The 24,706-nt window shown below is 43.1% G+C and overlaps 1 protein-coding gene across 1 annotated transcript in view; it reads right to left on the minus strand.

The window, feature by feature from the left end:
- Positions 1-24,202, minus strand: part of LOC306797451 (dystrophin-like) — a 218,733-nt gene extending 194,531 nt beyond the window's left edge. Inside the window, 1 exon segment of the mRNA XM_079296817.1 lies at positions 23,941-24,202. Within this exon segment, the coding sequence (XP_079152943.1) occupies positions 23,941-24,022 (82 nt within the window). The 5' untranslated portion in view covers positions 24,023-24,202.
- Between the last annotated feature and the right edge of the window lie 504 nt (positions 24,203-24,706).

Raw genomic sequence — 24,706 nt, forward strand, 5'->3', positions numbered from 1 at the left:
GCGGGGGGGGGATTGACAGATAGGAACACAGCCGGACCAGCTGGTTGAAAATCTCCGCAATCTGCTGCCTGGTTTGGCCGGCACCAGTATACACACAAAGCACACGTACATTAGCGAAAGAGTTAAGTACATGATACTATTTACGAGACATTTTACGTAAAGTGCGCCAATTAAGTGCTTGAAACAAGGAAAAAATTAAAAGAATAGGAGTCACACATGAAAAGCATCATAAAGAATACAAAACAGATCATTTGATGAACAATGAAATCATATATAGTTCATAAATTTAGAGTTATTTGAAATGGGCTGCTGCATAAATGATCATATAACGCTGTCTTACAGTCACTAAAAAGAGACAGACAGCAGCGATACACACTCCCCTTTCGTCCCCTGGTGAAACCACCGGCGTGTGTCCTCTGCCTTTCTCCCTCTCTCCGCAGAGAAGGAGAAACCATTTGCAGGTCATTAAAATAATTTATTACAATTCTCAATATTCTCTTAATTAAAATTCACTTATCACAGTTGGGGAGTTGAGAGCGGGGCCATTAAGGAGACTGCTCTCTCGAGTGCATGTATAGGAATGTGACTAAGTGTGTATGCGTACACCATGGGTGTGTTAATACAAGCACCTGTGTGTGTGTGTGTGTGCGTGTGTGTGTACGTGTGTGTGCTGTATCGGCAGCCATGTGTGCATGCATACCAAACTTGGGCTCTTAATCACTAGCTTCCTTGATTAAGCCATACTGTGAGGTAATTCATTTTGGAAAATATTAAAGCTTGCTATCAGGCGGTCTCTTTAATCATCAGACACGGAGGCTAAAGCATATGAGTGTTAATCATTGGTAACGATTCCAGTAAATGAACAAACCTTCAGATCTGAAAAGTGAAGCCAATGCAGAAGTGCCTTTACACCTGCATTCTCTCTAATGACCATCAGGGGGCGACTCCTCCGGTTCTATAAAAGTCTATGAGAAAATGACTCTACTTCTCTCTTGATTTATTACCTCAGTAAACACTGTAAACATGAGTTTATGGTGTAAATCTCAAGTTTCAAGTCTTCTTCACGACAGCATGATGTTTATTTCGTAAATTAAGGTCTATTTAAGGTGCGTTCACACCAAATGCGGCGCAAATTTGTCACACCGCATTCACTCGCCGGGGACCATTTGTGGTCATTCGCGTGAATCACCCCAAACGCGCCAGAGAGGGGGCGTGGCTTATTGCCCTGGAAGCCATTCAACCATGGATAAAATAACCTCTTTCTGCTTAGTACTTGTTGTGGAAGTCCCAGATATCCCGGGAAACTAAACGCCTTGTTGTCTGGATTCATAACATCATCCGAAGGAGCTCCGTGTATTTTATCGAGCTGTATTCACTGTGTCTAGCAAGCCACTCGGGTTTAGTACAGCTGTATGAACACAAAATAAACAGATTTTGCTGCAATAAATGGACAAAAGGGGATGCTGAAATACAGTGGTGGCTGGTGGAACATGTTCTAGGTAGGGCCGTCCTATCAATTTCAGCAAACATCCCAGTATGATTTAATGCAAAAAAAATGTAAGTATCAAACATGCATTATTACTTGGCAGTTAAATATTCAACATGTATTCCAACACGAAAACAATCAGTAAATAACACTTATATCATATAATATAATATAACATGTTCATTTATTGAGATGCCCCTATGGACCTTGTTATAGGAGGTGAAGATCAGGAGAAGTAAACATGAAGTGTAATTATGAATACTGATGTTAAATTAAGCTATGATGAGTTTTCACTGTTAATTTAACATCTCTATTACATGTTGATGCCTCCATGACCAAGTTAAGCAGATGAGACTGAGGACAACTATGTAGAAGAAAAGATGTTCACTTTGTCTAATATGTAGCTTGACAGAGTTCTCATGTGTGTCCTGGTGTTCGCATGTTTCCTTACCTCCTCATCCCTCACTCCCTACCCTGGTGTTCGCATGTTTCCTTACCTCCTCATCCCTCACTCCCGTAACTGTCCGTGCTGGATCCGTCCCCGTTGTTTTAAAAAGCTAAATAAATGATTAGCATGACGTCATCCAGCTAGCCAAACCTGTCAGGTGTACAGCTAGTACAGAAGCTTCGCATGTACTGCTTCCCTTTCCCGCGAGTCTGCTGTCTGATTGTGAGGTCAGGCTGATCTGATATCAGCTCTTTGGCTGCAGAATTTCCGCCAAAGTTCTCCTCTCAAACGGGTCTTGGAGGAGGAGTGCTCGCCTGTAGAGACTTCTCCTGACGAGAACGCGCAGCGAGGGGGGCCTGCTCGTTCTGGCCCCAAGCTGAATCTATTTGAGGGCGCTGATTGGCTAAATTGTATGTCACTCATTTATATCTTGAATCAGCAATTGGCTAAACTGCTTCATAGACCCGCCTCTTTTGGGACAAAACGATCAGGCCCCCCAAGCTGCGCGTTCTCAGAGTGTCGTGCACACAGACAGAGAGCACGAGCAGGAAAAGCATATATTTTGCGCAGATATCATATTTTACACACATTACTGGGTACATTCCATAGTTCAAAAACACAAATATTGACAATTTGTATAATTTATGATTATTATAATTATTATTATTATTATTATTATTTTTTTTTTTTGTGGCTCATGGTGGGGCCATGCCCCATGGCCCTCTATTGACCAGCCGCCACTGCCGAAATAACTACATACTGATGCCGATTTGTAAAAAGTTTGAATTCACGTTTTGTTCGTTCTCTCTGCAAGACGACAAGCAAATCACTTTTAAAATACTTGTTTTCTCAATGGAGCTCGGATCGCAGACACTTTTATCCAAAGCGACTTACAATTCAGATTCTATCACACCGTAGGCACAGCTACGGGGGCAATTGTTAAGAGCCTTGCTCAAGGACACATCGATATGCGACAAGTGGAGCCGGAGCCGGGGCTTGAACCACCGATCCTCTGACTGAAGGGCGGCCCTGCTCTCCACTTAGCCCAGGAGTTTGGGCCGGTCTCTACTAATATGAGGTATCGTAGAGCTCTGGGTGAACACAGACGGCTACAGTATTTGTTTCCTGATTCAACAACGGCAGGATGTCACTGATGACAGGGAGCATCTCAACGCTGATAAGCTATCATCGCGTCTGTGCATAGACTTTGTATGTAATCTAGTCGCGCCGCGTTTGGTGTGAACGCACCTTAAGAGTCAAACAGACCATAAAGCAGGGTATGCTTTAGGATGGTGCTACTATGTGATTGAGAGGTTGCTACCAGAGCTCTACATGGCGTCACTCCTCCAGAGTCCAAATATGGTCACTTCCGTTCACTGGTTGCAAAAAACCAACATGGCGATGGCCAAAATCCAAGATGGCGGTGGCCAAAATGCAGAACTTCAGGCGTCAAAACGGCAACCACAAAATCAAATGGGTGACGTCACGATGACGACACTTCTTTTACAGTCTATGCTTCAAAGCTGGAATATTTACCTTGGGATTCAAAAAGTATTTAAATAAGTGATGCTCACAATTCACTTAGCCCTGGCGCTTTTCAGCAGCGTTACTGTTTCACCAGCTTCTCTGCTCAGCCCTGAATTCTCTGTACATGCAGAAACCGCAGCGAACAAAAAGATGCTACCAGCAGACGTTCAGCTGCACTTTCAATCATAAAAGCCCAAAAGGGGGGTTTGTTAGATACAACGGCTCAACAGTGGGGGCAGATACAGGGAGCCGGAATCTGATGCTCTCTTCTCTATCTACAAACACACACTCACACACACACACACGGGGCTGGTGTGTATACTGTATACCACTGTAGACATGTGTCAGCTCCAGCTGCCCTTCAGGCTCACGGGGAGTTTTTGAGGGGCCCACTCCTCCTGTATTGTATCCCAGGCTACAGTTGCTATGGCATCTGCATTGTTGCACTGCCAGCCTTGATAAATGTCTGCATGCTTCCCGCAGAGAGCGATCCCGCGGAGGGCGGGGTCATTAGCTAAATGAGCAACCGCTTGAATGACACCGCAAACGCACGAAATCACACACACACCACCTCTTTATAGCACTCCTGGCAGCTTGATAAACAATCAGCTAGGGCCTTTTGTCGCTTTATGCTCCAGTGTGTGTCTTTGATGTGTGCGAGTAGGACGGAGAGGGGAATAAAGGGAGAGATTACTGTAGTTGGGCCTCAGTAATCTACTCTGCTGATGTTTGATTAAACTAACAAGCCACGGAGAGTTCAGATCACTGTCAAATGTTTCCCGAACTACGTTAACTCGAAGCCTGTTTGTATCACACAACCGCCCCGAGCCAGACAACCTGCGAGCTCATCCAATCGTTGCGTTTGTTTACTTATTAAAGGCTTCTCCAGTGAAATAATCCCGCGGGTCATTCAGTTGCGGGTTTTGTTTACTTATTAAAAGCATTTTCACTCCCAAAAAATGACGCCCCAGCTTTCCCCGGCGAGCGAGCAATTAACCTGTGTGACAGCCTCGAGTCAAGCCGACTGCACTGTAATCATTTCCCCAGTATTGTGCGTCTCAGGAACCCTTTGAAAACATGCACTCACTCCTCTGTATCAGTGTGATAATTGGAATCATTATCATTATTATTACAGGCAGCAGTACACCAGCAAGCTTCTCCAGTGATTGAATTATACCAGTGGTGTATAAAGTACCCAAAAGCCATACTTGCTCAAGCTGAATCTGCAATTGGGCGACTGCTACCATCATAACTCCATCTGATCATCCACAACATGACTCAAATATCAAAACATGATCAACACTAAAGCAGCACCGAAAGTAACAAACCAGTCATTACTTGAAACTGAAAAATGTCCTGTTCATCTTCAAAAGACAATTTGATGAGAATGTAAAGAAGTTACATTGTATTACAATGTAACTTCTTTACATTCTATTATAATATACATTCTAATCTGTCAATAGAAGAAGCTACAGTGTATAGAATGATTCTATTGAAGTTATTCATTTTTAAAATGTTTTAGACGAGTCACTAATCAACCTCTTAAGCACGACACCCCCGAATTTGGGGGCTCTGGGGGGGAGGGGGGCTCATAAGTAGCGTCCAGAAATTGCTCATTTTGATAGCCAGAATTGTACATGTGTATATTTCATTTACCGGACGTATGGGCAACGTATGGGCAACACTATCATAGAAGTCAATTTTTACACACTCCAAACACAACTATATACTACTAGCATCTAGAAAATGTGTGATAAAAGGATGAAATCCTGGCCAGAAATCTGCGTTATGTGTGCTTTAAATCCATATTTGCACCACGTAGCTCGCAGCTAGCGGGCTAATCCGTACATCGATTAGCATTAGACACAGAAATCATAAATACCTTCGGTTTTTCTCTCCGTTGAACCAGTATAAAGCTGTGACTGGACAAGGGTACCATGGCGCTGGTCTTCAGCCGAAAAAATCCTTGGTTGTTTGTGACGTTTTATGAAATATTAGTCCAAAAACATCGAAAATTATCCGTTTTAGCGGTACCGTCATGGACGCCAAGTGCTTCCTGTTTACAGCCGAGCTGTTTCCTGTGGAAGGGGGGTCAACCCACCTCGGGCCAGGGGTCAGACTTTCGGCCAATAGAATTTTACGCTCGGGGATATGCGGCACTTCTTGCAACGTTATTCGCTGAAACTTCTGTCAATCAACACCCGCTTCTACACCCGCCTCCCTGAGACTCTGACACCTCGAATGCGGGCTCACTGAATGAAATCGACCAATGATAGGCTGACCTTAGAGCCCCATACACACACATGAACTGAGAAAATCCCATAGATGACAGCTAGAAACATACTCTGATGATGTTAGGAATCTCAAAATGATTCCTAACAGCTGTATTTGGATGTATTGAATAATATGAGTGATACAAAAAGTGAAATATATAGTTATATAACATATAAAAGTACAATGTAAGAGCTGCAACAACTGGTTCGAAAATGATGACCTCTCTGTACTAAAGCCTCTTATTCTTCACTTTATCCCACTTTAACCTTTATTCAGCAACTACTGATCAGTTGTGCTATGATTTGGGAGAGTTTTTGGGGTGCTTTTTTTTCAAGTGAACCTGAATATTTTCAATTTGAGCTGTGTAATGTCTTCATTTACGATATTAACCAGCAACATATACACAATATTACCCACTGAACAATCTCCCCAGTGTTGTGATCTGATTATAGCCTCAAAAATCATTAAAATAGACCTTGTAGTTACAGAACTGTGGTCTCCTTAGTATGGGTATGCTATTTTTGAGCAGAGGCCTACAAATAGGGCCCGAGCTTATGAGGTTGTTAAAAGAGTGATCATAGCTGATTTAACTTACAGACATGAGATTGATCTTCTCATGTCACTCTCTTTATACAATGATATAAATTCATCCCTGTTTTATTGATATCTTACGAAAAGTTACTCCTCATTTTTCGTGTGTTTTTCCTGCAAAAGTCCAGCAACATGAGTCTGTTTTCGCTTGTTACATGCATACTGTCTTTTCAAAATAAACTTCCATCTTCACAGGAAACAACTAAGGTTTAGGCAATGAAACTACTTAGTTAGGTTCAGGAAAAGATTGTGGTTTGCGTTCAAATATCTACGGAAGTGGCGTTGCTTAAGTACGGAAGTCACGTCACAAATAAATCAACATTGGCTTCTCGTTTCACACACGGCACAAACTGCGGCCTCCTGGAGGAAACACCAATGTTTGTTTGAGCCATCCACCTCTCCTCATCCCACCCGTCCTGTGTGGAATTCTACTCATGTAGTTGCTCGCTAGCTATAGCATGTAGCATCCTGGGCATCACTGGGAATCAAAACACCGCGGCTTTCAGAGCACTTGTTTGCAATTGCGCATTAACGTGATTAACCAATGATTTAACTTGCTGCTAGGACCACTGATTCACAAACCTGCTTCGTTACTATACACCAGCGGTTCCCAAACTTTTTAGGCCACGCACCCCCTTCTACATCCCGACCGGGTTCACGCACCCCCGCGTGTGGCGTTTGTTTACAATATTTAGTCCGCTGTTAAATGTTGCAGTGTGAACACAAACCGAACAAAGGGGAAACTGCAACCTTGTATCATATTATCCCTGAATCAGAACAAAGCAAACGAACTGAAGGTGTGAAAACTCCCTGAAACACTGCAACAAAGTTTCAATAACTTTCAGTTACACAAGGCGTCACTTTTAAAGAGCAATCAGGATGGCGAGGACACACGCACAGGCTCAGAGGCAGATTGCATCACATTTAATTTACAATGAACCATACATAGAATGAGACTGCAGTTGTTTTGGACTGTTTTGTAACTCCTCCAATTTCGATATAAACAATGTAAGGGGCTTTTGACTTGCACTGGCATGCTTGGTGTTCAGGTGGCGACGTAAATAAGAGCTTCAGACTGCTGTTAGCCAGAACCTCACTGCACACCACGCACTTTGGCTTTGGGCAATCTGCATTGGAAATCCAAGTGACGCCCAGACACAGATCATTTTCATCATATTTCCTCTTTTTTTTCCCAGTCTGATGCTTACTCTCATTCATTTTAGAAACATTAATTTCACTGAATTGTCCTGCAGCTTTAAATTCAGTTCATTCAGGTGTGAAGTGATGTCAATAAAAAAGTCACAATATAATATTTTTGTCTTCTAAAAAGATAAATCAGTGAGCATGGACTTTATCTGTGGTTATTAAACCACTTGTTTCAGCTCTATCCTCTCTGGTAACATCATTGTTGGACAGTGAATTCATGCGTTAGGATTCTGATAATTTTGGGCTCTTAGGTTTATTTTCTGTCTTCATTTCAGATGTGAGTGGGTACGTTTGTTCAAAAGAGTTGTGCTTTGTCCCGTAGTGCGCTTCATTTGCCGCTTTTATCAACAGTTACGGTTTCTGAACATATGAGACATGCTGGATTTAACTGCCTGCGGGAAGAATTAACATAGAAGAGTCTGTTTATTCATGCTTGCAAATTATATTCTCTCTGAACATGTTTCTCTTTTTGGTGAACGTCATGTGAGATAACCTCTCTGATTAGCGCAATTTTCCTGCTCTTGTTTCTATTTCCTCATCTCTCCCCAGTGTGTCACGGTGTGTGTAAACCTCGCTCAGTCAGGAAACTTGTCAGAATACTCACATTTGATTGGCTGAGCTTTACAACGCATTGGTCGGTGTCTCCTGCACCGCTGAACAAGTACCGTAACGGCTGTATAAGATGCGCCGCTTCAATAAAAACTCGCTGCCTAATATGTATGATTCCGAAATATCGATTTTAGGTCCTGGGTCCGGATCCGGGCCGCGGTCCGCCAGTTAGAGACCCCTGATCTAGGGGGAAGCTCACCCATATCCCTGGTAGAGGTCGCTGAGGTAGTCAAAAAGCTCCTTGGTGGCAAGGCACAGGGGGTGGATGAGATCCGCCCTGAGATGCTGAATGCGCTGGACATGGTTGGGCTGTCCTGGCTGACACGCCTCTTCAATGTCGCATGGGGGTCGGGATCAGTGCCCATGGACTGGTAGACCGGGGTGGTGGTTCCCATCTTCAAAAAGGGGGACCGGAGAGTGTGCTCGAATTACCGGGGTATCACACTAATCAGCCTCCCGGGGAAGGCTTATGCCAGGGTGCTGGAAAGGAGGCTCCGACCACTTGTCGAACCTCAGATTCAAGAGGAGCAATGCGGATGGTCCACTGTTCCTGGCCGTGGAACAGTGGACCAGCTCGCAAGACCCTCGCAAGACTACTGGAGGGGTTCTGGGAGTTTGCCTAACCAGTCTACATGTGCTTTGTGGACTTGGAGAAGGCTTTCAACCGGGTCCCTCGGGGGTTCTTGTGGGGGGTGCTGCGGGAGTATGGGGTGCCGGACCCATTACAACGGGCGATCCGGTCTCTGTACGACTGCAGTAGGAGCTGTGTCCGCATTCTCAGCAATAAGTCAGACACGTTCCCGGTGGGTGTTGGCCTCCGCCAGGGCTGCCCTTTGTCACCGGTCCTGTTCGTGACTTTCATGGACAGGATATCTAGGTGCAGCCTGGGGGTGGAGAACGTCAGGTTCGGGGGTCTCGGGATCGCCTCTCTGCTGTTTGCAGATGATGTGGTCCTGTTGGCCTCCTCGGATCGTGACCTCCAGCATTCACTGGGGCGGTTTGCAGCCGAGTGTGAAGCGGCGGGGATGAGAGTTAGCACCTCCAAATCTGAGGCCATGGTGCTCTGCCGAAAACCGGTGGATTGCTCCCTCCAGGTGGGGACGGAGTGCCTACCTCAAGCGAAGGAGTTCAAGTATCTTGGGGTCTTGTTCACGAGTGAGGGTAAGATGGAGCGTTCATCTGCAGGGTTCATCTACAAAGCCCGGGACCCCCACTGGTTCTGTCATCCCCAGGACAATTTACACACCCTTGCACATCCTTTCTATGATAAAATACACTTGCCACTTTTATAATATACTTGTTTTAACATACTGTTATCCGTTTGTTTACCATATTTTATTGTAAATTTTAATATGTTTCTATTTTTTAATTTTGTTACAAATTCCTTGTATGTGTAACGTACTTGGCAATAAACGGTTCTGATTCTGATTTTGAAATTAAAATAAAATCTTTGAACAAAGGGAGATCACATTATCTTTTGGTCCACTCTGCCCACTATAATGAAGCAGAGTGAGGTAGTTAGTACCAAAGACAACCTCTGCTGTTAATAAAATCACAGGAGGACTAATACGGATGATCACATTTCAAAACAAACCTCCAACATTTTCTACCAAAGACAAAACGTTAAGAGTAATTTTTCTTCTCTTTTCTTGTTGACAGAACACTCAGGGGTTTGGAATTATGCTGCAAAAGCATACAATGGATTAAAACAACCTGCGGGCTCATTAAATTGTCTAGCCTGTCTCATATTCATCCCCTGAAATGTGCCTGCCACAATAGTTGATTAAGCGGGGGAGAGACTTAAAGCTGGCTTTACTCTGGGAAACAACAGCAAGAGAACGTCCATCACTTCTGGGAAACATGCAAAGATATGGAAATGATATGAATAAGTCATGAAGCTAAAGAAATATGTATGACTTAAAGGAATAGTTTGACATTTTGGGAAATACGCTTATTCGTTTTCTTGCCCAGAGTTAGTTAGGAAGATTGATCCTACTGTCATAAATGTATATTAAAGCTGCTCTAACCAATGGCTAAAATGTCTGATGTGAAAGGAGTTGTTCAAAGTGACGAATACATAGAAAATGATCACCCGATTATTTTATGTTTTCCAAACCCCTCGTGTGCACCCTTGTGTCCAAAAGCAACATCCAGTACAGTACCAGTCATGCTGAGTGTTTGAACTGTTGCTCAAAGTCCAAAGCTCGTTAATGGATTTAATCATGGCTTAAAGACGTGTAAACAAGTCAACTAACAGACTAATAGGCCTCGAGGCTAGAGAGCTGACCAGCCAAGTACGACTGGCTCATTAAGACAAAAGTCTGACATTGTCAAAGTCAATCTGCTGGAGTTAACTGAGCTAGACAACCACCACACTTGAATCGGACGTTCTCTAATTAAGCTCAAACTATCCTGCAAAGACGATGACTTTGACAACTGTACTTGAAATGGTGGTTGATGTGGAGTGCAATCTCTTTGGAGGAGCTATTCAGCCTCCTCTCAAAGACCGCCCCTTAAGCTTCATCCAGGTCATAAACGTTATTTAAATCTATTGACAGAAGATAACAGATGGTGGATGCCTCGGAGGGGGGGGGGGAACGCGCTGCTCAGTTCTCACAAAGCCATAAAAGTTAGATTACTCGCGCGCTGCAATTCCTCGACTGTAAATCAGGATCCAAAAACAGACCCGGCGCTCAGGTTGTTGTTGGAAGTGTGCCTAATAGCGACAGGCCTCACCATGTTTCCGTGACAATACAAGCCTGCAGTGAATCTCTTCCCTCCAATGTTTCATTTTTATGAGTTTAGTTTATGGTGTAGGTGCATAGGGGGCTTCAAGGGCCATTAACCTCTATAGAAAGCCATTGTAAGGTTTTGCAAGCGGTAAAGGAAAGTGTCATCACCACACTTCCTGAAAACTACAGCCTGTCTAAAAATAGACTTTTTGAGGCCTTTATTAATACTTATTAAAAGTAGAATGAATGAATGAATTTAATTGCAATATATGAGCTTATACATTTTAAAGAGAATGTTTTATAATAAAGAACACAAAAGTACATTTTCAACAAGCTAGTAATTTAAATAAATCTATCATCGAATAATACCAATCTACTGCTGTATGTATCTGGCTCTACTAAAACGTACAGCTACAAACATGATTTTCAAAACCAAAATTTAAAAAAATCCACTCTGTGATTTAAAATTTTAAAGATGTAAACCCGGTGTTGCAGGCTTCGACTCGGTAAAACAGAGCCACAGTACAGACAACACATAGGTATTAGAGGGGACAAAGATATCACACTGGCGCATAAAATGAAGGAGAGGATGAAACGTTATTTATAAGGCGTTATCTCCGGTCTTGGCTCCCTGTTTCTTCTCTTACGTAAGTTGAAAAAGGCTCCCTGTCTGATTTGGAAGGCGTGTGCAGCGGAGGTTCTGGAATATAATCTATTGCTAATTATAAACCAAGGCTAAAGCACGACCAAGCCGCCACTCCAATGAGCTCAGGGCTATACCCAGAGACCGGGGAAGAATTAGCATCTGCACACAGACACACACACACACACACACACAACCGTACACAGAGCCTCAGAGTGATTAGACCCGCCCTGCATGTGAACAGCAATTAACTGCAATCAGAGCCCTGTCCCTCTGCTCCCCAGCCCTCCCAACGTCTCTTTCTCTGTGTCTCTCACCCCTCATCTGCATGTCAGCCCTTTCACTTGTTTTTGTCTTGATTATTCTTAAGGGATCCCTTGATAATTTGGATTTTACTTGGTGTTTTTCCTTCAGCACACACAGATCGTGTTGCCGCTGGTCGGCCCTTTGCGCCAAGAAAAATCCTTCACACTAGCTAGAGAAGCTATGGTAATCAGAAATGTTAAATGATCCATGTTTGCTGCATTAAGCCCTGGTCACAATGGAAAGTGTTGCATCAAAATTAGAGTTTCTGTGAAACATTTTGTTCTAGAACCCTGGTTCACAGTGCTAGTTAATGAACTAGCACAATTTGCAGGTCCGTCACGTGATGCCTTTGGAACTCAGCGGATGATTTCTTTTTGTGGTAAATCAACTTCCCAGAGAACTCATAGCCCTTATTTAAATCATTAAACCCTACAACAGCCGAATCCCAGAATTATTTTCCTTCCTCCGGTCATGAGAATGAGCCAGAGGCTGGACCAAGGGCTGGGTGGTGTGGTTAAAGGAAACGCTTGCTTAATGGGCTCCATGGATGTGGAAATAATTATCCGCTGGGTTACAGACGTCTGTTTTCCAATGCAAGTCTATGGGGGAAAGGTGTTTTGGGGCCGAATGGCATCACGTGACCCGGAAATTGAAATTCCACCGTTTTGCCACAATGTAAATTTGCTTCAAAGCCCAGCGCTCTTCCTGGGGGCTTAGGCTCTGCTCCATGACTCTCGTGCAGTCGTTTTCATGTTTCTTCATTTGAAGGCTGTTTTTTGGGGATTTTAAGCTCGTCTTGTTTACATGTTGTGTATTACTGATTCTTGGAAGGAGCTTGAAAAGAGTTTCTTAAATGTTACTTTTCTGTGTAAACATCTCGGCGGCTAACATTAAAAGAGTACGTTAGCATATCGTTAACAAGCATTAGCGCTTGTATGCTACGCTAGCTACTGAAGCTATGCTGGACAAATGCTTTGTTCCATCTTTTTAAGAGACACCTAGTATAACAGCCTCTCTGCAGTCCACCAAGAAAAAGCTTATCATAGTGTAACATTCAGTCAGTTGCTCGGGTTGTGTCAGGAAATTGCAGAGGATGTGAATAAAAGTTACAGAATGACAGGAAAACACAATACAGGAATACAGGGAGGGAGAGGGATGGATGCGGAGGTCCACCAAGACACCCTACAGCTTGGCTGCCCTTAAATGAAACTCAGCAACATTAAGCCAACGCTTGGGGGAAGTGTTGGTCATGGCTAATGCAAATCCAGCAGCAAACAGCATTAAAAGATATCCACAATGATAAGGGTTCCGAGATAAGGGTTTCTGCAAAGCATTCGACGGAACTTACATGAATACATGAATATTGACTGGTCCTAATACTCCGCACTATGTCTGATATCAAAAGCTTTCATCAAAACATATTAGGCTCTGACTCTGATGTGCAACAGTTTCTTCGAATTTCCTTGCTGTTATGACCCTCTCAGAAAGGACAATCTTGTTGATTTCAGATATTACAGTCTTTTTCAAGTTCTCTCAGTTTTGTCGGTGCTAATATTCCTGTTTATAATCACCTTGTCACTAGGTGTACTGTTCTACACTTCAGTCCATCTCAATCTGCCAACATCGAAGAACAAGGTCTAGAACCAATCATACTAATGAAAAGCTGGCCTAAAGGGTCCATGACATGCATGCAATAAATTCTGCTCTTTTATTTTCTATGATCATGTTTTTTCACCATGACAATAAAATAGTTCTGACAGATCACAAGGTTTTCCAGAGTCTTTTATAGTCCCCGTGCCTAAAACGAAACCCAGGGTTTTTACCGAGTCGTGTTGACCAATCACGTTTGAACGGTCTTTGGTTACAAGCAAGTGAACTGTCCGTCTAAAGAGCAGAAGAGGCGGAACACATTGATTGAAATGCAATCTCTGAACCCACCGACAATTTCCCAATGCTGCATTCACATGCCGATATCTGTTCATAGAGATCAGCCGAAATGTCGCCTCTCAAGAACCAATCTCAGTTCTGAAGTTGCTAATCAGACTTCGAGCAACGCCTGATTAGGTGGTGCTTCTGTGTCCTTGTACTGACAGTAGCAATTTCGTATATGCTAATGTTGCTCTTTTTTTCTAGCATTACTTGTGTGAGGAGGCTTCTCTGACTTTAACCCGTGCAGCCCATTGATTGTCTGAGTAGTTTCTCAGTTCTCACTACCTGGAAAAGCTACTTTTGTGTTCTCTCGGTTAGCGTTAGCACTGCTACTAGCTGCAGCTTCTCAGATGTATTTCATGTATCATGTTAGCAAGCTAGAGGTAACAGTAACTGTAAGGATGGTCACATAAAAAATATACCTAAAAACATGGAAATCCTTCATTATTATACATATAGCCTTCTATATATATATATATATATATATATATATATATATATATCTTCAATGTCCTGTCAAAGTTTTACATCATTAGCATGTAGCATGTGAGCTCTGACCCTAGCAGTTTGTACAGACTTTAAAGTGGCAACATAGGGGGAGTTGAATGGAGTTGAAAAAGAGTATTCGGCCAGTTGGAGGCCTCTAACAGCGGTTCACATCTGGCGAGTCAGACTGCCTGCTAACCAGCTCAGAGACCCACAGAACATCCCGGAGACCCTCACTGGTTCTCATATTTACGAAACACAACTTTCAAAAATCTCTCTGTCACACCCTCCTTCCTGCCAGCTCCTCGGGTGCACTATCATTTTCTATTCCCCCTCTATTTCTCCATCTTCCTCCCTACTTCATCTGGTACCATCTTCCCCGTGGCCTCCTGCTTCCAAAGCTCGACACCCCTGAACTCCTCAATCCAAAAGCGTGTGTGTGTTCTTTCAACCTTCTCCACTCCATCCTTAAATATATCCTTCAACTAAAATCCTCCTGCGACTTGCCTCCCCAATACTCTGGGCTCCTTGCAGGGTGTTTTTTTTTATTTTTCTCCATCTTTCCCTTCTTCACATCATCCATTCAACCTTTCAACCCTAAGTGGTCCCATCTGCCCTTGAGCCATCCGTCTCCATCTCTCAGATTTTTTCTTTCACTCCCTTTTCCCCTCATCTGTATTCTTTTAAATCATCTCTCCCATTCCATCTTTCATTTCCACAACCTTTTGACACTATTTGAGGGAGCAGAAAATGAGGACAACATTGCTGACAACGGTTTTATGAAGATAGAGAGAGAGAGAGAGCAAGAGAGAGAGAGAAAGTGAAAGACGTGAGGAATACAAGAGAGTCAAGAAGCAGAGAGTGTGTGTTTGGTGCCTCTGACAGTGAGAGCAAATAAAAGAGAATGAAACAACAAAATATAAATGAAAATCAAGAGCAAAGTGGAGGCGGACAGCTATACAAGAGGAGAGAATAAAGTAGAAAAACAGAGGGAGAACGAGAGAGTGGGAGAACAAACAAGTGAGAAGGAGAGCAAATGGTGGAGGGAGCAAAGGCCAGATTAAAAAGTGCTTGGCTGAAACTGAGACAGGGCAACTGTGGATCTATAACCTGCTGCTGAGAGGACACAAAGCCAGAACTGTACCCACTGAGCTCACACACATCCACTCGGTATAGAATTGTCGGCTATTTGCAGCCGGAGAATCCCGTGCAGACGCATAATCGTCGGTGCCCACCTTCTCCCTTGCAGTCCAAACGACTGGCTCTGTCGTACTTCCACACAGTAGCGAGGAGGAAGCAACACTTCCTTTTGCCTCAAGCCATTAGAATTAAAGCTGCTCTCACCAATACTTTTTTATATCAAAGGACCAGTGTGGAGGATTTAGTGACATCTAGTGGGGATGTTGCTGATTGCAACCAGGGTCCGATGTCTTTGTAAACGAGCCAAAATACTTACAGCAATTCTTTTCTTTTTCTCCACTTTGGTTACTCCAGAGCCGTTCAGATCAAGCCCTTATAATTCTTTATTCAAGAAAGTGTTCTAGCTCTTGTGACGATATGCAGACTGTACGTACTCATACGACGGGTCTGAATCACTTGTGAATTTAATTTGTACCCAAGAGAAGGTACGAGAAAAGTGTTGAATGCCACAGGTTCTCTTAGATCAGAGCAAAGTGGCTGAAATACAAATGTCTTTGAATGGTTCTTGCACGAGGCCCAAAGCCTGGTGGGTCAAATGCAGTCGTCAAATTTCGTGTATGTGTAAAATGTATATGACAATAAAAATGGTTTCTTCTTTCTGGAGGAAGAGCGTGGCGACGTGAATGCATATGCATAAACACTCACGTTCCCTTTCCGATGCAGAATCCATTGAGTCACTCGCTCTCTTTCTCATGCACACTCGGGCATATACATCTAAAATATTCGGAGAAGCGCCAGGGCGTTTTATATTCTTAGAAAGAAATCACTGCAGGTTTAGAGTCAAGTGTTGACGGATGCACTTGGAAGAGGGAGACGCAGCAGCAGTGCAGATGGAAGGTGATATCACTCTTTTAAATTAGACTCTCCCTCTTATCCGCATCTTTCCCATCGCTCTCTACTTTATATCACTTATATAACTACGCTTGTTATTTCCACACAGAGTACACAGTCTGGAGTGTATCATCTGAGAAGCAATGTGCTTCTTTTTTCTAACACAAACACATGAAAAGTTGTTTTATTTACACCGGTTGTTTTATTACACTCACACACACATATATATATATATATATATATATATATATATATATATATATATATATATATATATACACATATATATATATATATATATATATATACATATACATATACATATATACATATATATATACACATATACATATATATATATATATATACATATATATATATATATATATATATATATATATATATATATATATATACACATACATATATATCTATATGTATGTGTATACATATATATATATATATATATATATATATATATATATATATATATATATATATATATATATATATGCAGAGCGCCTGATGCCAATGCAGCAGAGAGGTTTAAAGTGGAGCTGATCTTATTTCTACATCATCTGCGTTTGATGGCGCTGGCCTTTCCTGTCTCTGTGTGTGTGTGTGTGTGTGTGTGTGTGTGTGTGTGTGTGTGTGTGTGTGTGTGTGTGTGTGTGCGTGTGTGTGTGTGTGTGAGTATGGGAGGGAAAGCTGCTGACTTGAGGACTTTAACCTGCTGATTTCTAACTCATACAAATAAAAAACATTTGACTGTTTATCTATGTTCAAGAGACCTCAAAACTCATCTTTTTGTTCTATTTTAGACTCATTTCCGTGACTTTCGTCGCCTGTTTAAAAGTTAACTAAAACTATTGATCCACACTTTGACAAGTTGAAAATCCCATCTAATCCAGACCTGGGGAGGATTGTGATCCTGAGTGAGCGGAAATGTTTTGCATTCACACCCACCCCATCACCTGACGCTCGTTTTGAGTCATATTTGCTGTTCTCTGATGACGCCACGCCAACTGTCTGAGACTGCCGATGATAATGGAGGCTTGACAAATCAATGCGGCATGATAATACGTGAGAGGGAGAATCACTTTTTGTGGTCGACTTCGGCCCAGCGGGACTCTTTCCTCCGACCAGATCGATCAGCGGGCGCCCCGCTGCGAGCTGTTGGCCTACTTCCATGAGAATGGGATGCAACCCGATTCGGAAAAAGCCACTTTTCCTCGCGTGACTCCTCTTCACCCAGAAGATGTGTGCGTCTGATTGAACAGGGATCCTCAACCGCCAGACTCATTACAGTGTCCACACATACAAACACGCAGCCGCCTCCTTCTCTTCTGGCCTGTAGTGACCCAGAAACTCCATGTGGGTCAGATCATACACTGAACCCTCTGCTTCATCCTGACTGAGACAGAACGTGTGTGTTCCTATCCGTCACTACTCAGTTATTTGTTTACCCACTCATCATTTTCATCCCCCAGGAAAACAGCTGCCTTTTCTTCTCCACCATCTTTCTTGTTTTTGCATTTCTTTCCCACTTTGTCCTCTCTCTCTCTTTATATCAACCTGCCTCTCTCTCTCTCTCTCTCTCTCTCTCTCTCATATACTGAGCGAGACTCAACTCTCCCTAGAACAGGGGGCTCCGTTCCCACACATTCATCTTCATTGCCAGCATCTCACACAGTCTCTCTGAGGACGGCTACAAAGCCACCATCTGCCTCTGCTGCCATCTTCTGTTTGAGAATGTCATTACTCCATCACTGGCTCCAAGTTGGGAGTCAATTAATATCTACGATAAGAATGTATGCCTCTCCCAGGATGGGCAGAAATGCAATAGATGTCATGTGTACAGAATAAACAACAAAATGAACTACAACAGAGTCAACCCATACAGAAATGATACATGGTAATGAAAGCAAACAATAATAGTAGCAGTGGGTGTTACACACATCACACATGGTCCAGGTATAACTGAGGTCCATGGAAACCAGGTGAGAGAGCACAAAGACTGATTCCTGATTCTGTGTTCACTCTTTTTTTTCCCCCAGCGTTTGGTACAACTTCTGTCTCGATTTTCTATCCTGTACGGCCTTGTTCCTATTACATCAAGCCTTCTACCGACCGAAAAATGTGTGATGTTTCATATTCATCATCTCACTGAGCTGAATGCAACACGACGGGTACACGGTAGAGATGTTCTGTCAGCGCCGAACACAGCATGTTGCTTGTTTAGTGGTGTATTTGTTGAGTTGGTTCCTTGTCTTCTTGGTTAGTTTGTTGTTTGTAAAGTCACTTTTTTTATAAATGTAAAGTGAAAGCCGGAATTAACTGAGAGTAGGGAGCTCTAAGTGGTGCTGCATTCAATTTTCCCCAGACACTGTCGCCGTACTCGGATCTGTAACTCGCCCTGTGCTGCTGACAGATAGCGTTAAGATTGAAAAGGCAGAGAGTCTGATCCCAAAACACCACTGAGGGACAAGTTTAACTGACAGCTTTGTGTGTGTGTGTGTGTGTGTGTGTGTCTACGCAGCTTATAGAGTTCCACTCAATGGTGCGGGTATTCCAGCACTTTTGCCTTTGAGCTGAAGAGATGAGGAGCACAGAAGTGACATGAGGTAAAATGAAGGGAAGTGAAGTGAAGTGACGAGAATCGATAAGTCGAACGGAGAACAGTGATGTGAAGAGAGGGACACAAAGGGAAGAGAAGAGGAAGAGAAAAGAGGTGAAGAGATTGAAGTGAAATGGGGAGAAGTGAAGTGAAGAGAAGTGATGTTAAGTCAAATGAAGAAGAATAAAGAAAAGTGAGGCGACGAGAGAGACACAAAGAGAGGAGTGAAGAGAAAAGGAAGAGAAGAGGAAGGGCTGGGAAGTGAAGTGAAATGAAGAGACACCAAAATAAGTTATAAAGAAGAAAAAATGAACAAGTGGAGAGAAATGAGGGTTGACAAGAAGTGACGTCAAGTCAAACGAAGAGAAGAGAAAAGAAGAGAAGAGAAAAGAAGAGAAGAGAAGAGGCGAGTAGCCACGAAATGAAGGGAATAAAGAGACTCCAAGAGAAGTTAAGGAGAAGAACAAATGAACAGAAGTGACGAGAAGTGGAATCAAGTCCAACGAGGAGAAACAACACAAAGAAGATTCGAGAAAAGGTGAAGATAAGTGAAGAGAGAGGTACAGAAAGGAGAAAGGAAGGAAGAGAAGACAAGTCGCTGTGATACGTGTTAGCTTTCTATCCTGACTACAGGTCCTCTGAAGAACCCTGTTTTTTCTGGGTGTACCCACTGTTTAGCATATTAAACAGGGGTCCTCAGGGTGCGGCTGTCCGCAGCAACGCCTGAATTTACCTGCCTGTCTGCTCCAATCAAGATTATCATCCAGAAGTCTGTGCCTATAGGCAAAGAATGATGAGTAATAGCAAAGTGGTGATAGAGCTGCGGGGTGTGGTAACAAGGCAGACACGGCAAAAGCACACAGACCCTCCCACAGTGTCTCTCACACACACACACACACACACGTACACAGCCCAGCAGGGATAAATCAAGCGGGCAGCATGTCATCGGCTTGTGTTGCTAGAGGTGATACATTAGCCCAAATTGCCAATCGTGGTGAGAAACGCCGAGCCGAGGAGAAACTGTCTCTATCCATCCATCTGTTGTGAATGACCATCACAGTGATACAATCACTACATTGCTTTGAAAATGAATGGTGCCAATCAGTGGCGGCCGGCCAATAGAGGGCCACAGGGCCTGGCCCCACCCACCTTGAGCCAAAAAAACTAAAACAAAAAAAGAATAATATTATTAATTAAAAAAAATATATAATATTAATAAATTATACAAATTGTCAATATTTGTGTTTTTGAGCTATGTAATATACCCAGTAATATTTGTAAAATAGGATATCTGCGCAAAATAAATGCTTTTCCCTGCTTGTCCTTTCTGCTGGTGCACCTCTCAGCTGTCCCCGTGCACGTCTCTACTGCGCGTGCACGTGCTGGGGCCAGATCGATTTGGCCCAAGGAAGACGGGTCTAATAAGCAGCTTAGCCAATCACTGATTAAAGAAATAGTGAGTGACTTACAATTTAGCCAATCAGCGCCCTAAAAAAGACTTCCGGGAGGGTCTGGCCCTCCCGGAAGTCTTTTTCTCCCGGAGTGCCCGGAGTGTGTTCTAGTTCTCATCTCGCGTGTTCTCGCTGCCCAGCTGGACGACGGTCACCGGCTTGCGGTAAAGAAACACAACGAGGAGGTGGATAAAAACCGGCACATTTGATCAAAAATAATTGATTGTGTCAAGTTTTGTGGGGCTTTTGAGTTGGCTTTGCGTGGGCATGACGAGACCCTGGCGTGTTCAAGGGACTGGTGGATTTTGTTGCGTCCCTCAATGGTGTGCTGGAGGAGCACCTGGAGACAGCCAGCGTTTTTAAAGGGACGTCGAAGACTGTACAAAATGAGCTGTTGGACTGCATGCTGTCGGTTGTAAGGGATTACATTCTGGAGGAAGAAAAGAACGCTGATTTTATCGCCATTCAAGCAGACGAGACAACGGACATTTCCACCCACTCGATGCTAACGGTAACGTACAAGAGCGTTTTCATGCTCTGGCTATGCTCTCCATGGAGAAGGAACTTGTCAGGGACATGCCTGACTTCAATAAGAAGGTCATTAAGAGGTTTGCCACTCAGAAGAGCAAAGTTCTTTTACAAATAACCGTCATAAAAACATGCAGGTTTCCTCACCGCACTTATTGGGTGTTTCTCCAACAAACAAGGTTCATAGGGGCATCTTAAAATATACTTGTTCTATTTGACAATATGTGATATTTATATTTTATTATAATATATTCATGATATTTATATTGTATATTTATGATTATATGGTATTTATATATCATATTATACTGAATATTATTATTATATGATATATATTAATATACTGAATTGTATGAATAAGATGTCCTTATTATGTCAGTGTTGTAATAAATGATAACAATGTAACTGCAAAGTACTAATGCGTTTTGAGACCTTTTTTTTTTGTTGCATTGAATTATACTATTTGCTGAAATTGATTGGATGGCCCTACCCAAAAAAAAATCCACCAGCCGCCACTGGTGCCAATTACAAACTACTCAAAATGAATTTGTAGATGGTAAAAAATGACGGCAACTTCAACTAGATCATTTTCTGTCCCAAAACAAACCCTCAAGTGTGAAAGTTACTTGTTCATCATAATCAGTCGCGTCTTTCTGATTAATTTAAATCCCAGTGAAATGGAAGTTAGAGCATCTTTAGCTTCCTATGAGACGTATTTTACAATAAAATGTTACTTGTGTTCAGTTACATTCGAGATTAAAATCAAATCCTTTGCCTGTAAAATACAGCGTTTTCATGGATACATTATACAGTACATGGCATGTTAAATATCTGGAGTGTGCAGAGCAGAGACAGACAGCTAAATGTAGCTACAGACAGACAGTCCATGCAATGAACACCATTCGAAATATGACACAGGGAGGGAGATGAGCGGAGAAGGGGGGGGGTGCACATAAATAAGAGAAAGAAAATCTAAGTTTCACTGAGATAGAAGGCAAAGAGAGAGATAAAGAAGCTGATGTTAGGGAGCAACAGAAAGAGGGTGTGGAAAAAGCAATGGAAAAGGAACGTGGGAGGATGGAATGGGGGAGTGAGAGAGAAAAGAGAGGAGGCATGACAACCTCCTAAACTAAGCTATCTGACACCGCTCAACAGCCGTCCATCAGGCCAGCTGACCGTTATTTCCAGCATGAGATGATCCGCCAGCAGTACCGGGGGGGGAGTGGGCGAGAGACACACGGAGACAAGAGGAAGTGAGAGAGCAAGAGCGAGAGCGAGAGCGAGAGAGGGTAAGAGGGTCACTTAAGGGTAAATGTCATTTACACGGACACACGAGGAACTTCACCTCCTGAGGAAGCAGAAGTGGGAGGTTACCTGTCCCAGTCCCCATTGGTGTAAAAAGAAAGTTGACCCTACTGTCCATCTGTCCGTCTCTGTCTGTCTGTTTGACTCCGTGTCTCACCGCCCAGTGGCCCATTCCAGGTCATCTGGTATTTACAAGTGCTATAACAGGAAATGAAACCTCTGCGGCCTCTTAAGATTCAGTGTCATGGCCACACATCACACAAACAACACTTTCACCCAGAACAGTTTTAGCCCTGGGTCGGGCTGTAGGGGACAAGTTAGCACGGAAACTATTTAGTCCCGATTTAGCTCTACAAATGATTGTAGTGTTGACTTTAAAAGGCGGTGTTTGGCATTTAGGGGGATGTATTGTTCGAATTGGAATATAATAGTAATAAGTATGTTTTTTTTTTAGTGTATAATCACCTGGAGATAAGAATCGTTGGCTTTAAGTTACCTTAGAATGAGACGTGTATCTCTACATAGGGAAACAATTCAGGGTCCCCTTCTCAGGGCCGACCGCCATGTTCCTACAGTAGCCCAGAGTGGACAAACCAAACACTTGTTTTAGATAGGGCCCTTCAGACACCAAATGTATTCATTACATTTGAAATACTTTAGGCCCAAAAAGAAAAAATTTTCGCTAGCTTTTAGTTGTGTTCAGTGTGTGGTTAATGGCTAATTTTTCATTTTAGAATCACAATCGTTATTTTAGTTTTTTTATTTTCGTTAATTGATACAACCTAAAAGCATGAATATGGAAGCCCAGAGAGCCAAGTGAGAAGAGAAGTAACTGCTGATCTAAGTTGGTGATTCTTCATTTTTTCTCTCATTTGTTTACGACTTAACAGGTGAAGAAGGTGTTTGGCAGGATAATCTTTCGAAATTGAATTTTTTTGACAGGTCGCGCCTGGTCTTGTTGTTGTCAGGATTAAGCGTCTATTGTTGTAATACTCGTTTCCGCCACAAGGGGCTGAAGTGCAGCACTACTCCTCCTAAATAGAACAAACGTATTCATGTTGTATTCAGGTGAATTTGAATTCATACAACTTGCTCACACACAAATGATGTGAGTATATGGAGAACTTAAAACTAAACTGGAAGAAATCATGAATGCTATCTAGAACATGGCGTGACGTCACACTTCAGCCTCTTGTGGCCGAGATGAGTCTTACAACAACAAGCACTTAAAAAGAACCCTCATACAATTACAAAAAAAAGAGTTCTTTTTTTGAGAAAACTATTTCGATCGGAACTAGAAAATGAATCATCAGCATTTGTATTTTCGCCTCACTTTCCTCTCAGGGCTTCTGTAGCTGAAATATCATTCAGAAATATTAAGCAGTCCTCTCAGACAACTGAATAGACCCCTTCAAGCTGTTGTGGCAGCAGATTCATAACTTTTGAACAATATGGAGTATAAAGTCATTCATATTTTAGTGTGTTCCACTGCTTCTTGATGTGACGAATGGAAAAGTTTGTGATTATATTTAAAGGGGTTGTCAGTGAGCCTTTAATATTGCATGCAAACGATTCTGGTCTCTCAGACCGACATACAACCACGCACACACCTGGCCTCGCTCTCACACACACACACACACACACACACACACACACACACACACACACACACACACACACACACACACACACACACACACACACACACACACACACACACACACACACACACACGCACACTCTCTCTAAATGGAAAGCTTTGCTCTCCTACCAGATCGACACTTGATGATCTCTCCAAAGTCGTCCTCCACCGGCTCGTCGCAGTAGTCCTCGGGGCGCACACCCTCCGCCATTGATAACAGGGCACCGGGTGTAAAAAAGTTTTGTAATGGGGGGGGAGGGGGGTTTGATAGAACGGACAAGTTGAATCGACCAGAAGGGGGAAGGACACCCAAAGTACAAATCCAGAACAAACAGCCAAAAAGTGGAGCGCAAAAGGGTGACACGAGAACCGAGCTCCGGGTGAAGACGGGGAGGACGAAGACAGGGGAATGACCGGCCGGTCTGTCGGACAGGGAGAGAGGGAAAGGAGCAGGTGTGTATGAGGGGAGTGGGGGGCATTCCCACCTCTAAATAGAAGGATGCCAGGAGGTGGTCTCTGCAGGCCCTCAGTCCCGTTTGGCGGACGTCATGCGTAAAACCCGACACCAAGCGGACGCGTCGGTGTTTATTTCCGCGCTGGGACGATGAGTTAAGCGCGACATATCAAGGTGATCAACCAGTTTGACCTCCGGTGGGTGGTGGTCAGGCACAGGCCACAACCAAAGTGTTGTTTTTCCTCCAGGTATCACAATTCCTCCCATAACACACATGAGTTTAGTTGGTCACTTTGATGCTCGTGAATTTGGGTCACAGAGTTTAGAGAAACTCGGAAAGTTGATACACACTTACTATCAGTGGCGGCTGGTAGAACATGTTCTAGGTAGGGCCATCCTATCAATTTCAGCAAACATCCCAGTATGATTTCATGCAAAAAA

Source organism: Melanostigma gelatinosum (assembly GCF_949748355.1).
Source record: "Melanostigma gelatinosum genome assembly, chromosome: 24".
Classification (NCBI taxonomy): domain Eukaryota; kingdom Metazoa; phylum Chordata; class Actinopteri; order Perciformes; family Zoarcidae; genus Melanostigma; species Melanostigma gelatinosum.